Below are 15322 nucleotides of genomic sequence, written 5' to 3' on the forward strand. Positions count from 1 at the left end.
ATAATGACTCTTAAAATCAAGTTGTGTAAAACATGTATGATTAAACACGGTTAGAAATGTTGAGTTACTCCACACAACTTGATTTTAGAGGGGTTAATGTGTAACATTTCTTCAATTGATAGATAAGAGTATTATTTTTTGGAAGGCGATAGATAAGAGTATTAACGCACAACTAATGGATAGGGGAACAATAAAAATATAAAAAAAGGAAAAATCAATTATTATTTAATCAAAATTTCATCTAATAAAGTAATAAGTATCCAAAGTCCATTACCCGTTAATCACAATATATGTGCTTGAGTATCATCTAATCAATCATAATATTAATCTTTTTTTTTTAAATAAAAAAATGAAAATTGATTGTCATCTACAGAAATTTCAAGCTTAATGGTAAAAAATGTCCTCTAGATTATTTTCATTTCACTAAATTTATGTTTTTATTTTTTAATTTACTATCGAAATTTCCATATTTTTTAAAATTCATTATCTGAGTTTTCAAAGGAAAAATTGAAATTTAATTATCACGTGTTCATATATAATTGATCATTTAAGATGTATTTATATATTTAGAAAATATTATTATTGATAACTAAAAGAATTTATTATTTACAATATTTTCAATTTATTCTCACCAGGAAGTAACTAATAATTCTCTACAAACAATTATCCCAATCACAAATTGTAAACTTCATCTATGCAAAATTCTTAATTTTCACATTATCAAAAATTCTTAATTCCCAAAACAGAAACACAAATTTAAATTGAGCAAAGAGAACATGAGATACGTAAAATAAGTTAACGATTAACGTTTAATTTTTCCACTCATGACTCATATTGTGAAATTTTAAAAATAGGATGAATCTGATTGAGAATTAAAAAAAAATAAGGGAATTAGTTTAGTAAAATGAAAAAATAGTAAAACTCTTTTTGCAATTAATTAAAAATTTATAGGAAAATTCTAATTAACAATATTAGCTAACTTTGTTCCATGTTATTTATATTTTTTATTATCTAAGTATAAATATAAAACAAAGTTAAAGAATCAGAATTAAATTGTAATTAAGACTGAAACAATTGTTTTTAATTCATAAAAAAATTCTGCAAACATTATCAAGTGACTAACTTCCGTACAATTAATGACTAGAGAATCTAGAGTCGTATTTTAATCCAAAACAAAGCTAACCAAAAGATAAAATAAGAAAAAAGGAGGAAGAAAGTAGCAGTCCCCATGACTTGTCTCCGCGTATCTTTCTTCATGAATTTTATAATGGAAAATCCTATCCCTGAACGCAATTACTTTCCGCCTTTAATACATGGTTTTTAAGCCCAAAAAAAAGTATAGTTAGAGACAAACAAAATCAGATTGAGATTAAATTTGGCCAATTAATTAATCAATTTTTATCGTTAAGGATGTTGCTTTAATTTGGAACCACAACAAGGGAAGTCCAAGAGATTGTGATTCAACCACACTTGCACACCATGTAAAGATTGTAAAACAGTTTCTTGTGCCAACGGAAAAACATACGGGACCATTTCGGATATAAATTTCTTATGATCTGATAGATAGAGATAGATCACTAACAGATTGCAAGCATATCACTCATTATGTGCAAATACAAAAGATGATACGTACACAGATTGAACTTACTACTTAGACTATGTTATTTGAATTTTTATACACGAGTAGGCCTATCAAGCTTTTACCAGATATCTGGTTTGAGATTTTCGTGTATGTTCCCTATTATTCTTAACTAGGAGTATGCTGACAGCTAATGAACCACTAACAAGTGATCCATTGTGATTCTAAATGTTGGAAAATAGCATTCTTGTACAGCAGAAAATGTAGATGCCACATGCCACGTCTAGAATGGAATGTACAAAATAAGATAGAATTATTTCCATCATTTTGATCAAAGTTGATGGGATCAAATAACAAATTTAAAACAAAGAAGTTCTTTTTGTACATCCTTGTCTTTCATCTTGCAAGATTAGAATTGTTACGCAGGATGATGCTTAAGATTAGAATTTAGAGCCTCCATTTGTGGTATTTCAAGAGTACCCTCTAGGTTGTTGCACTTGAGCTAGGCTCAACCAAAAGGAAGGTGGAAAAAAAACAGAAGATCTTTCACATGAACTCTTTCCTGTGGGCAAGTACAGATAAAACCAATTGGCTAATCCTTTTTATTATGGGGCCCAAAAGATGGGACATAAATGAACATTTGTAGCTCATCCTTTTAGTTGGGACCCAAAGGATGGGACATAAATGAACCTTGGAATCGAAAGCATATATATTTTTTCAATTTTGAACTCATCTCCAGGAAGCTTCCTAATTCCTTCATGTGCTCGTGGGTCCCTTGGGGAACAGCATTATATTGTTTATGAAGCACATAAAAAGAAAGCCTCATCGTGGGATTATCTTAAAGATATATTCATGCTTAAATTTAATAAGATGAACTATCCTTAGTTAATGGGAAAAAATTCAGAAAAACCTCCTTCCTCGTATGTGTAACATGCAACTAACCTGCCACGTGGCAAACCATGCTGCTTGTAAGGTGGGATGATTGAAATTGAATGGGCTCATCTTGATTGGGAAAGCCAATAATAATTCACAAAGGGTTTGTAATTGTAGTGAGTGGAGGATCCTTGTGCTAAGACATCTATTTACAACTACAAGAGGCAACAACTAATTAAAGACAAAGATAAAAACCTTCAACCTGACCACAACCCTTAGGAATATTCTAATTACCAAGCAGCCACTCTCCAAATAATAATAATAATAGTTTCACATTCCAATCAAAGGGAGACACCAAAATCTAACCATGTGAACAACTTGCCTATATATAATCCCCTCCGAAAACCAACCCCAAGAAGCTCTAATAACACTTGTATTATTCATTAACACCACACACCTCAAACTAAAAAAAAATGTATTCTGCTGCTTCCACTTCCTTTACTTCACCACTTCTCCATGACCTTGAGAACTTCCACTACTCAAGAAGGTTACTCCTTCACTCCCCATATCTTAACCAATCAGAAAAGCCCCCAACAAGCAGCCATGATTCAACAGAAACATACCTTGGAGATGGCAATTTCGATGCAAATGTTGTCATGGTACTCTCAGTCCTACTATGTGCTCTCATATGCTCACTGGGGCTAAACTCCATCATAAGGTGTGCACTAAGGTGTTCAAATTTTGTTGTGAGTGACTCAGTGGCAACCAACAACAATAACCCTCCAGCAGCAGCAAGAGTGGCCAACACAGGAGTGAAGAAGAAAGCTCTCAAGACTTTCCCCACGGTGAGTTACTCAGCTGAGCTAAACTTGCCAAGTTTGGACTCAGAGTGTGTGATATGCTTATCAGAGTTCACAAGTGGTGACAAAGTGCGCATTTTGCCAAAGTGCAACCACCGGTTCCATGTACGCTGCATTGACAAATGGCTAAGTTCACACTCGTCATGCCCCAAATGCAGACAGTGCCTAATTGAGACTTGCCAGAAGATTGTTGGGTGCAGTACTCAACAAGCTAGCTCATCACAACAACAACAACAACAACAACATGTGTTAGCAGTGCCAGAAACCATTGTGACCATAGTAGCCCCACTTGAGCCAGAAGGTTTGGTGCGTAACTATAGGGAACTTAGCTAAATTATCTACTACTACTCATTAATTAGACCTTATCGATTAATGACATAACGGTTGAAGTGGATGAATGGAATGGAATGGACCCTAGTCAGCCATAGTTGGTTAAGACTAGTCAGCCACCCACCACTCAATCAATCATAATTAATGTAGTGGTTAATGATGAATCATGAATGTATATAGCGTGGAGTCTCTTTTTCTTGTGTTGTTTCAATTTTACCCTCCTCACTTAAATGTGCAAGACTACATCGTTTCTTCGATAAATTTAGACTCAACCCCAAATTCTTTCTTAAGGATTACTCTGTTTTATAGATAATCCTAAAAAATAATATATAAATAATCTCTTAAATATTAGAAACTATGGCAAACAGTCTTTTAGGTATTGAAAACTTCGTTAAATTGGTCTGTCTGTTGTAAGAAGAAGATTTTATTTCATTTGTCACACTAAATACAAAAGTATGATCCCCTATTTATACTAGAATAGAGTGACTACTCACATAATTGCTTATTCAAGACTTTGTAACCTATAACTTTACAATTTTCATCTTCCACAATTTAAGGCTCATAAAACTTGTTATTATTATTTTTCTAATTAATATCTAACATTGTCTTTAATAAAATATAATATTTGAGAAATTACTTATATGATTTTATTATTTTAGAGATTATATAGAAAAGAAAAAGAGTAATATTTAAGTAACTAAATTGATGGTTTCTTTCAATTTAAGTTGAATGGCTCAAAAAATCTACTAGACAATTTAGGGTGTACTTGTTTTGCATTTTCATTTCTTGTCTTTATTTTCTAAAAATTGTTTTCATTTTCAAAATATTAGAATTCTGAAAACATGTTTGGTTTAACTTCTTATTTTCTGCTTTTAAGAAATAAAAACACTGAAAATGTGTTTTCAAAAGGAAATGTATTTTTAGATTCGCTTAAAATTATATTCTTTGCCACCGCATTTTCATTTTACCCAAAATGAGATTCCTGATTTGAACTGAAAATAAGATTTTATTGTTTCCAGTTTTTGGTTTGTTTGGGAAAATATTTTTACTAAAAATGAAAACAGAAATCCAACCAAATACATTTTCATCACCATTTTCTATTTCCAGTTAAAATGAAAATAGAAAAAATCAAACTAAACACCCCCTTAGCCAACTAAATTAAGATGATGAGTAGGCCAGCACTATAGCAATTCCATGTCTTTTAAGGAAATTAAATGTATGTTTGCTTGACATTGTGATCAAATGATATTTTATTTATAGATTTTATTAGACAATAAAAAAATAATTCTCTTAAGTAAATTGATGCAGAGAATTGTTAATCAAGTTTTTTTTTTTCATTGTATGATGTGCCTCTATACTAAGTGTGTGACTTTCTCCCCGTACCGTGTGTAATTCTAACCACATATATTAGGAGTATGACTAATTCCTTACTTAAACTATGTGTAATTCTAACCACATGTATTTTGGTCCGCTCTTGCATAACATATGAATCTGTTGAAAAGACACAATTTTAACTAGTGAATTTAACAACCAATCATGTCAAATTTTTGTATAATAAAGATAATGTCTTTTTCAAACAAGACCATATCTCATTTTTAAAAATAAAAAAAAAATGAGGAGAGGCTCTAAATCTATTTAAAAATCACTTTGCCAATTGAGTCATTTCTCATAATTAACTAGTGTTTTACCTATGCCTGCAAGAGATACGATATCATATTATTTTGTTTGAACCAAAGCTTCAAGTGTCATTATTTATTTAAGTTTAAAGCTAATATGAAATGAAATTGTGTTCCGACATCAGAAACATGATCCAGTAAAATAAGTAGAAAATTGAATGCAATTAATCTCTTGGAATCAAGTTCATGCATGACCACAAAGTTATGGGATAAATATTTCAAAATTTCAACACCATACAACTCAAACGGAATAAAATATCACAAGAAAAATATGATTTGGTGGTATCGCGGCCCTGTGCCATATGAATAATGTCTCCATATTCCGGCTCTTATTGCTAACTATACACCAAGAAAAAAGAAATTAAGAAAAAGGAAGCAAAAATCAAAGTGGTGTACTTTATACAGTCAATGGAGCATATAATGAATGGAAGCTGAGGCTGAAAGCACTAATCAACTAAGAAATCAAATAAGTGTACTAAAAAGTGAGACGTTGTAGCATAGTAGGTGACAAAGTGTTTCAATATTTCATTGCTAACACTGACTAACCACACTATCCCGGACGGTTGAAATTTGATTTGTTATAAAGCTCAACGCATTAAGTATATACTATGTTTGTAACATCATACGGTAAATGTGTGTGCCTATAGGAAACCGATTGGTGAAGCACAGCATTATCGTTAAAGCAATTTGTGAGGATATTATTGTACCAACCGCAAGAGCAATTCAAAGGGAAAGGAAACTAGGAAAGCTAGATAGCAATATAAATACATACACAATACAAGAGAGAGATGTCAAAAGCAAGTTCAAATTAAATTCACCAATAATTCATGGCTTGATTTTTTTTTTTATCACAAGATCCCAAGCTTCCTCAGTTAATACCGGGAAAAAAGGCTAGCTAACTACATGCAAATCAAAAAATTAAAATAAAAGAAAAACAAGCACCTATGTGACTATGTACTAATGGCTTCAACCAACTTTTGAGGGTAAAATGAAATACTATGCATCATCTTCGTTCGGCCTATCCTAGGTGAGATAGGGTGAAGTAGTGGCGGCAGTAAGTAGCTTATGCTTGAGCCTTTTATAAATGAATAGAAGTATAGTGGAATAAAAACTTCATATTACATTCGCTTTTGCCTTCTTTTTTTCACTTTTTACATGTGAAAATCATAATCACTTAATGACACGTAGCATATATATAGCATCGGTAGATGTATAAAATTATAATCACTTAATGACATATAGCATATAGTAATTAATTATTATAAAACAAGACCTATGCAAGCATATGTAATGTGGATAAGGGTTGTCATGACTGATACCTGCCTATTGACGATCTTGCAGTACAAGTTAAAAAAAGGTACAGTATATTTTAGACAAAAAATAATAATAGGGTAAACCGATTATTCAATGAAATAGGTTGTTAAGTACAGGGCAAAAACAATGCATAAATAGACATGAAATGGCAAAAAGATGGGTATCCACGCCTTTGGTTGACACATAGTACAGATAATATAATCATATTATTGATGCGCAGTAAGATTCTCAATAACCGATCACCTTATAGTTATAGGTTTCACAACTTCTCTGCACTATTCATCTTGTATAATAACATGAAAATTATTATTCCGGCCTCTTGAGTCTTGATACTAAAAAGAGAAGATGTTAAAGCTGAATGTCCAAGTGCAGAAATTTAACTGAGCGGAGTCTTTTAACACATTTTTTAAAGAAAAAAACTCAGTTATTGAATCAGTTGAAACATTCTCTGTTGACACTTACACTCGTCAGCACCAAATCATATAAAAGAAAACTCAATCTTGATAAATAAAAAAAAGGTTAAATATGATTTTTGTTCCAACAAAATATTCATTCGTTTTTAATTCTTGTAAAACTTGTCGTCTGTTTTTCATTCTTTTGAAATTAAAATATGTGATTTCTTGACTCGTTAGACTAAACCGATCCTACATGTCTGATATCTGTCCACTCAAAAAGTTTTGAAGGAGAGGATCCGCACTTCCGTTTCTTATCCAAAAAAACACCCTTAAATATAAGGTATTATCTTCTAAGGTATACCTATGTATACTCAAAAAGTAATTTCGAGTCTCAGTCAATAGTTATTTTTTATATAATATATGATGATGATAAATATCATATATATTAAAAATATATTATTAAATCATGATCAAATGATTATTAAAAAATCACACACATGTATTTAATCATTAAATATATTAATTGCAATATTAACTAAATGTGATATATAATTAATATCATACACACTTTTTGTTATATTAAACGGGGTTAGAAAGTCCAAAAAAACATTACACACAGTTTATTAATGAAGTATTTATATGAATATTAAATGATATTATACACTTGTATGTATTTAATATATGTAATTGATAAATACATTGCACACAATAATATTATTAATTATATTTATGAAATATAGTGCACACATAAGCATAGGAGGTAGGGAGTGTGTGGGTGAGATTGAGATGAGAGTGAGTTTTGTGAAGATTCAAAATCTCACCTTCAATGGATGAAAATTGAAGCTTGAGGCTATGAATTTTGAGGCGGAGCACACAGAAAAAAGATTCATGCCTTACGAGGTTTTGGATGGGAAATAAAAATATTTATTTTTATATTTTATTAATATATTAGTTGGGGCCAGAAACAGGACTAACCCTGGGCCTAGGTAAGGGGGCGATGGCTCATCTCCTTATTTTGAATGTATGAAACTATAATTTGCAATTGTTTTGCTGTATTTTTCAATATGTTACTTTCTCGTTATTTGTTTTAAAAAAAATATTCTATAAATATTTCTCGGGAATATCAAGTTTTTACACAAGTGAATTTATTTAAGATTTAAGAAATATATAAACGACGTATATGCCAAAAACTGTGGCTACATTTTTTTTATATCATTTTTAGAGTAAAAAAGAACCATTGACCATTATTGACAATTGTGTGTAGTAGGATATGATTTATCATTTTATTTATTTATAGAAACCGAGTTATATTATTGCTAAATCAATATTGGCAGCAATACAAGAAGGAAACTCAGAATAGAAATGGGGACCGGCATAAGAAGTGGATGCCCTAGCAATACTATGAGGAAGAGAGTCGGTCTCTTTCCTTACAAAACAAACTTTAAAGTTTGGTAAGCTTTGCAACAATAAACGACACTGCTGAATAGTAACACCAAATTCAGAGAAATCAGTTATGTCCTCGATGTATAGTACCCTCCCACACAATCTCATTCCTCCTACTCCAGAGACTTCACATAATCATATATAACTCTCCGGGAGAGTATTGCACACAGTAAAGCATAGATTTACTACTCCATCATAAATATATCTATGTAGTAGGCTATGATTTATCATTTTAAGTATAACATTTATAAACTATGAGAGATTTTGTCTAAAAGTTTCCGAAACTAGAAGCTTATATAAATACAAAATTGAGAGTGGAATTTTGTTGATAATTTCCAACATTGCATAAAATATGCACATAAGCTCGACAAGACAAGGGCTTTGTAATTAAAAATTGAGAGCGAAGTTATCTACTTTTTTAAAAAAAAAATATTACTTATGGGCGGGGCGGTCCACGGGACATAGTCTTTTGAGGCAGTGGCCGTTTAGGATATTTCCTTATTGATACTTTGCACATTACTAATAGTACCTTTAAATTAAATTTTAAAGATAACCGCATTATTAACAAGTTTCATATAACTTCTTAATTATTTTATCAGATCTTACCTATCTTACTATCAAATTTTCAATTAGTCAGACTTTTTCCTCTCAAAAGGATTAAGATAAAAAAAAATATAACTTCCTAATTTATTATTGACACAAATTATTTGATACTTAAATTTTTTTAATTAAAGTGTGGAGTATAATTTTTAGTTTCTGAATGGAATCACAATTAAAAGTATTATTATATTTTAAAATGGATCAATTCAATAAGAAAAGATTAATTAAGTGTTAAATAGAAGTTCCAAATTCCAATATCTCTTTATATATATATATATATATATATATATATATATATATATATATATATATATATATATATATATATATATATATATATATATATATATATATATTCCATTTTATAACTTTTAACTTAAAAATCACTATTTAATTAAAATCTCATTTTACATAGATCACATATATAAAATTTTATATAAATTTAAATCATTTGTTACTTTATTTATATAAATTAAAATCAATACAATATAAATATTTTAAAATATGTATTTTTTTATTACCATTTGGTTGTTGTTCAATTTTGACAAAATTTAACACAAACAATCTTGATAATATATAAATATAATTCAAAAATTAAATCAATAAAAAAATATTTTATATCAAGTTATAATATATATATATATATATATATATATATATAAACTTGGTAGTTTATTATTACCTTCAGTCTTATATATAAAAAATAAAAAAAATATTTTCTTAATCCTAATTATCAAAAATAGATGAGTACTTTATTATTAAATTTTTCTTTCATTCATAATTAGTTATAAGATGTATTAATGATATATCGTCATTTTTCTATAAAAGTTTATATATCTATTGAGCTATCAATAAAATAAGATATACTCATTACTTAAATAATTAATTTTTAAAAAATAATCACCACTTAAATTATTTAATATCATGAATAATCTTAAAATAAAATTAAAATTCATGTCAAACTAATCAATTTACTCATCTTTATTGATCATAATAGATTAAGTAATTAATTAATTATGATGTATAGGATGGGAGGTAATGTTATTCTTAACTAATAAAAATTTCAATTTTATGTGAAGCACACAATAATATTTGAGTGGGTCCTGCAACTCCACTCACCACAGAAACTGGAGTGCCCGAAAACCAGCTAGCATGAAGAGCAAGATTTGCCAATAGGAGCGAGGCAATCTCACCTTATCCACACGCCCACCACAACCTTAAATTACATCCATCATCCATAGCAACAAGCCAAAGAAGAGAAAATAATAATATGAATAACAACCCACAAAACTTGGGTCTTGCAAATTAAGTTCATTTTTCTCCTTTTCACTCTCGTAGACATCACAAACCTTCCCTCCATTCATCCCACGCATGGCTGCCATGAACTCTAGCGTATTGGCCTGTAGCTATGCCATATCAGGTGCAGCGTGTTCGGAGCTCAATGGGAAGGTCACTTCCGTGGCCTATGTTGCATCCTCTGGCTACAAGTTGCCATTGATCAAAGCTGAGGCCAGAGTTCCTAAAGCCAAAGAATCTGAAGGAGGAAGGAGAGGTGCCCTTGTTCTCTTGGCAGCTACCCTTTTCACCTCTGCAGCTTCCAATTCTTCTGCCAATGCTGGGATCATTGAAGATTACCTTGAGAGGAGCAAGGCCAACAAGGTATAATCAACCCCTTTTCTTAATTTTGTTACTCATGATCTTAGAATTTGAGTTCGGACATAACTCAATCTTACAAAAACCCGATTTTTTTTAAGTGAGAGTTATCCCTCGCTTTTGTACATTATCGACCCTGGGATTGTTTTCTGGTGCTCAGGACCCATGACCAAGGGGGGGGAAAAATTCAGACAAAAGCATAGTGTGAGGAGAAAAAAAAATCAATTCATTTTAGTGACTATTTTATCTTGTTGGCTTTTCTAAATCTCCTTTAATTCTTAAATTTTAACTTTTCAAACATTAAATCTATCCAAATTTCAATTTTTACAAAAAACAAATTAAATATTTATTCACATGTAATATTTTATATTTGTATGCACTCATGAGTAGAAAAAATATTTTGTATGTAGTAGAATTGTGTGTCCATTTTTTTCATGAAATATATATTTTTATCATTCTTGTACATGAAGGACTCCCAATACATGACCCTTTACCCTTTAATTCTCATTTTGTACTTAATTTTGCCTTCATAATGTAGATTAGTTTGTGTTATAGGAATTGAATGACAAGAAGAGGTTAGCTACTACTGGAGCAAACTTTGCAAGAGCATACACCGTGGAATTCGGTAGTTGCAAGTTCCCTGAGAACTTCACTGGTTGCCAAGATCTTGCCAAACAAAAGGTCTAGCTCCACCTCTGATATTTCACTTGCTTTCCCAAATCCTAACTCTTGCACTTGCCTTTTTCTAATTCAGTAATTCTCATGCTGTTGTTCTTTTTTCTTCTTTTTTTTTTCTCCTTTTCGTTTCTGGGTTTTTATCTACGCAGAAAGTGCCATTCCTTAGTGACGACTTGGAGCTTGAATGTGAAGGAAAGGACAAATACAAGTGCGGTTCTAATGTTTTCTGGAAATGGTGAAAGGAGGCAACATTTTATGCCTAACTGCGAACTTTTCGCCTTGCAATGTACCTAACTGCTTGAATATATATCATATTTTTCTGCATTGATTTATTATTATATTGTTGCTGTTGGATTTTATTTGTTGAAAAAAATGTGTGCATTAGGCGGCTATTTACTCTAGATTCGTTGAAATTACATTTTGCGATATGTTTTGATTTCCCAAATTCATGTTAGCTTTTACATCATTGCAAAATCATAGAATTGGTTGATAATCTCTTTGCGTAGAAAGAAATTAGTCTTCAATTATCGGTCAGGCCAATCAGTTTTTCAAGCATCCATGCATTCAGCCTGTTTATACCGGGTGTTTGATTAGATATCAGAGAGAAATGGACGTGTCTAAACCGTGAAGTTAGTAATATTTGCTTCTGCTAAGAATTGAGTGAATCTAGAGACAAACATGCGCTCGATGCAAATCTAAACACATACATAATCGTTAGATGAACATTAGACAACTGACAAATGTGTGTTTTAAGTTGATTTACCAATAAAATATGAGTAATCTGATCTGCATCCAACCATTCTGAATTACTGAATATGTGAATGTGTTGAAAAGCCAATGCAGGGAATCTGGATTCCAAAATCATCAATCTATCATTGCGTTCTTGCAAAATGATCAAACCTTTGATAACGGGATTATATTTGGCACTTGAAAGTTGAAAGCTTGAATCAGTTTTCAGCCAAAGGAAATTCCATCTATTTTCCACAGCTTTTTCAATTGCAATAATTGCCGCCATTACCTCAGCAAAGAAAGCTGAATTAATTGCTATACTGTATGCAAAATTTCCCAAGAACCTGGCATTGCTATATATGAACAATTTGCCACAACCTGCCAAACCAGGATTCCCCCTAGCTGCACAGTCTGTATTACATTTTATCCAAGGATAATCAGGAAGCTTCCTTCCAAGAAACCTGTTTGATAACCTGAGCCTTCTGTGGGTGACTGCTAACTGAAAAGTTCTTCAAAGTACTGAAATCTGTAATGAATTTGTCATAAACCAGAAGAGATAGAACCAGAAAGCTGAACACTGACAGATATATAAATCATGTGCTGATTTTAAAATTTTATAAGATTCCTCCGTTTCCAAATAAAGAAGAATGAAAAGGTAATCGCAGCAAGAACATTATGGATGGAGGAAAGATCAGAACAACAGTTGAGCATAGAGGAGATCCAATTTCAAATTTGGCGGGTAAAAGGACGGTATAAAAAGAAGTGATCAACAGTTTCAGAATCATGACCAAAGTTGGTGCAAACAGAAACAAAATGAATGCCCCTTTTCCACAAGTTGTCATCGGTTGGAAACTTATTGTGAAGAGCTTTCCATAAAATTTCTCATGCCCATAAAAAGGGCAATCGTGTTGCGGATTGGTTGGCTAACTGGGCTCATCATGGTCATGAATCACCTTTGATTCTGCATAGTCCCAGTGTGGGGTGTGTATCCCTTCTTTGGGAAGACTTTATAGGAGTTGCAACTCCTAGGTTCATAGTTATGTAGTGGCTTTGGCCTCCTTTAAATAAATAAAATACAATAAAATAAAGCTTTGACTGTTACTCGCCTTAGCTATTGATTAATCCCAATTGACTAAATCTTCCATTAGCTAGCAACATCTAGTTAGCTGATACAATCTTTGGACACAGACACTTTGCCCACTACATCTTTTGATAACTCATCTAGGAAGTTGAACGATGTAACATTTTATCAAAAAATCATAATGTCAAGGTTTCAAAGATGCTTCCTTATCCTAACTACTTACATGCTCTCTTAAAGCAAACTTGTCACTTTTGCAACTGATTTAGTTTCACCTTATCAACTATGGCTTTTAAAGCTCAATCTTTATTTTCTTCTTCCTTTATACCTTCAAGTCTCGATCAGTTATATATATATATATATATATATGAGGTATCTGGAGATTCTATTTGGCAGTGGCACCCAACTAATTCTTTTTCACTGGATCAACCCATTTTGAGGTAACCAGTGTACCTGACCCTTTTAACTCCCACAACTGCAACATCTCTTTGGGCTGTGGAGACTCTTCTTCAAAATCTAGGTTGTGCAATTTAAGTTCTATCTCTAAATCAAAATATTCTTCCCTGTTTTTGTCTCCATCAGAAACAGAAAAGATATTGCTTGCAACCTAACCATCTCACCTGATCTCTAACTTCTCATCCCTATTCCCACCAAAGACACCTCTGTCAACCAATCAGGCAACAAATTTTGCTTGGATATTCCTCTTTCCCTGACAAGTTAAATTTGCAATGCATCTCAATCAACAATTTTTTTTAAGACTAACTTTTGATAGTAGTTATCGGCCATTCTTACAATAACAATTTTTTATAAAACAGCTAGCTGTCTTACCTTCCAGTGCACTATTTTTGTTTTAGAAGAGCGATTTCTTTTGTATCACTTTGATAAAGAAATCCTATTATTAAAACGTTACTAAAATTTACTTCCAGCATATATAGTATGGTAAAGTTAGAAAGCTAGTGTAATTAAGCTTGAGGTAAACCATGTAATCAATTCAGCAAACGTTGTATACTAAAGATTTTTTAGTTTGATGAGAACAATCAAGAGAATAGTAAAAAGAATACTATTTTTCCTTTTTGTGTATAAAAAATACATGAAGAAACTAATCTCTATCTCCTTTTCTATCCTATTTTAATTAAAGAAACCCAACTTACTATAAAGGACTAAATAAATCATAAATAATGCAACTTTATCGAAAAAAGCTATAAATTTCAATTGCCAAAAATATTTATATACACACCCTATTCCAAATACTATCATTCCATACTTCTGTTGCGAACCCAACTAAATACCATGCAACGGTATATATCTAATTAGAGCAAGAAGGACATGTCTGCCACTAGCATGTGCAAGCTTTTAATTAAAAGTAAGAAAATTTTCTTTCCTTCGACGTGATGTTTTTGTACCTCACCAATATAAGTACTCAATTAGAACACTAATAACTATATTTCTAAAACTTTAATATTGCGGGTTAAAGTTGGTTTGCCTTTTATGAAGATTGCAGAATAACTTTATTCACAACATTAATCATTTGTACAAGCATACGTGACTGTCTGGGTTTCTGCAAGTATCACAAAATTTTATTTAAAAAGCTAGAGAAAAATGAAAAGAGAATACTAATGATGGAGACAACAAGCCCAATGGTAATATATATCTTAAAACATATTGTGTTTCCTCTGTTGTTCATTTTCAGTTGCTTTGAGATCAATTTGGTATTAAAAAAAGAACAAGATAAAAATGAAGGCAGGCACACTACGCTACCTCCAAGTATTGGATCATGATTTACATTTACTGCAATCAGCATTTTCAATTTTTCACACAAGGTCAACAATAAGAACTGTTATAAATATCAAATGACTCAGATTTAAATTTAATAAATTAAACTTAAAAGAAACATTCAACATTTGAGTCATCTAATATTCATACAATGTTATCGATCATGAATGCCTGAAAATATTAAAAGAAGCCATTTCACTGTTAATTTTTTCGAGAAAAAAAAACCAGGAGCTAGCTCACATTGTCCAAATAATGTCTATTTATTTAATAACACTTTTGTGTAATTAGTCTCAAGATAAAATTGTGCTTAAACATGGGTGTAACTAAGATTAACACATAAA

The 15322-nt window shown here is 31.3% G+C and overlaps 2 protein-coding genes across 2 annotated transcripts; both read left to right on the plus strand.

Annotated features, from left to right (window-relative positions):
* The first annotated feature begins 2834 nt into the window (after positions 1-2834).
* LOC114410115 (RING-H2 finger protein ATL78-like) lies at positions 2835-3878 on the plus strand. Its single transcript, XM_028373899.1, has one exon. It carries the CDS (start codon positions 2926-2928, stop codon positions 3643-3645), a length of 720 nt encoding a protein of 239 aa, XP_028229700.1. The 5' UTR covers positions 2835-2925; the 3' UTR covers positions 3646-3878.
* Positions 3879-10227: 6349 nt separating this feature from the next.
* Positions 10228-11760, plus strand: LOC114410116 (photosystem I reaction center subunit N, chloroplastic-like). Its single transcript, XM_028373901.1, has 3 exons — positions 10228-10729; positions 11279-11404; positions 11551-11760. The coding sequence occupies exons 1-3, from the start codon at positions 10442-10444 to the stop codon at positions 11638-11640; spliced, it is 504 nt and encodes a 167-aa protein (XP_028229702.1). The 5' UTR covers positions 10228-10441; the 3' UTR covers positions 11641-11760.
* Positions 11761-15322: the final 3562 nt, after the last annotated feature.

Source organism: Glycine soja, chromosome 4, assembly GCF_004193775.1.
Source record: "Glycine soja cultivar W05 chromosome 4, ASM419377v2, whole genome shotgun sequence".
NCBI classification, from domain to species: domain Eukaryota; kingdom Viridiplantae; phylum Streptophyta; class Magnoliopsida; order Fabales; family Fabaceae; genus Glycine; species Glycine soja.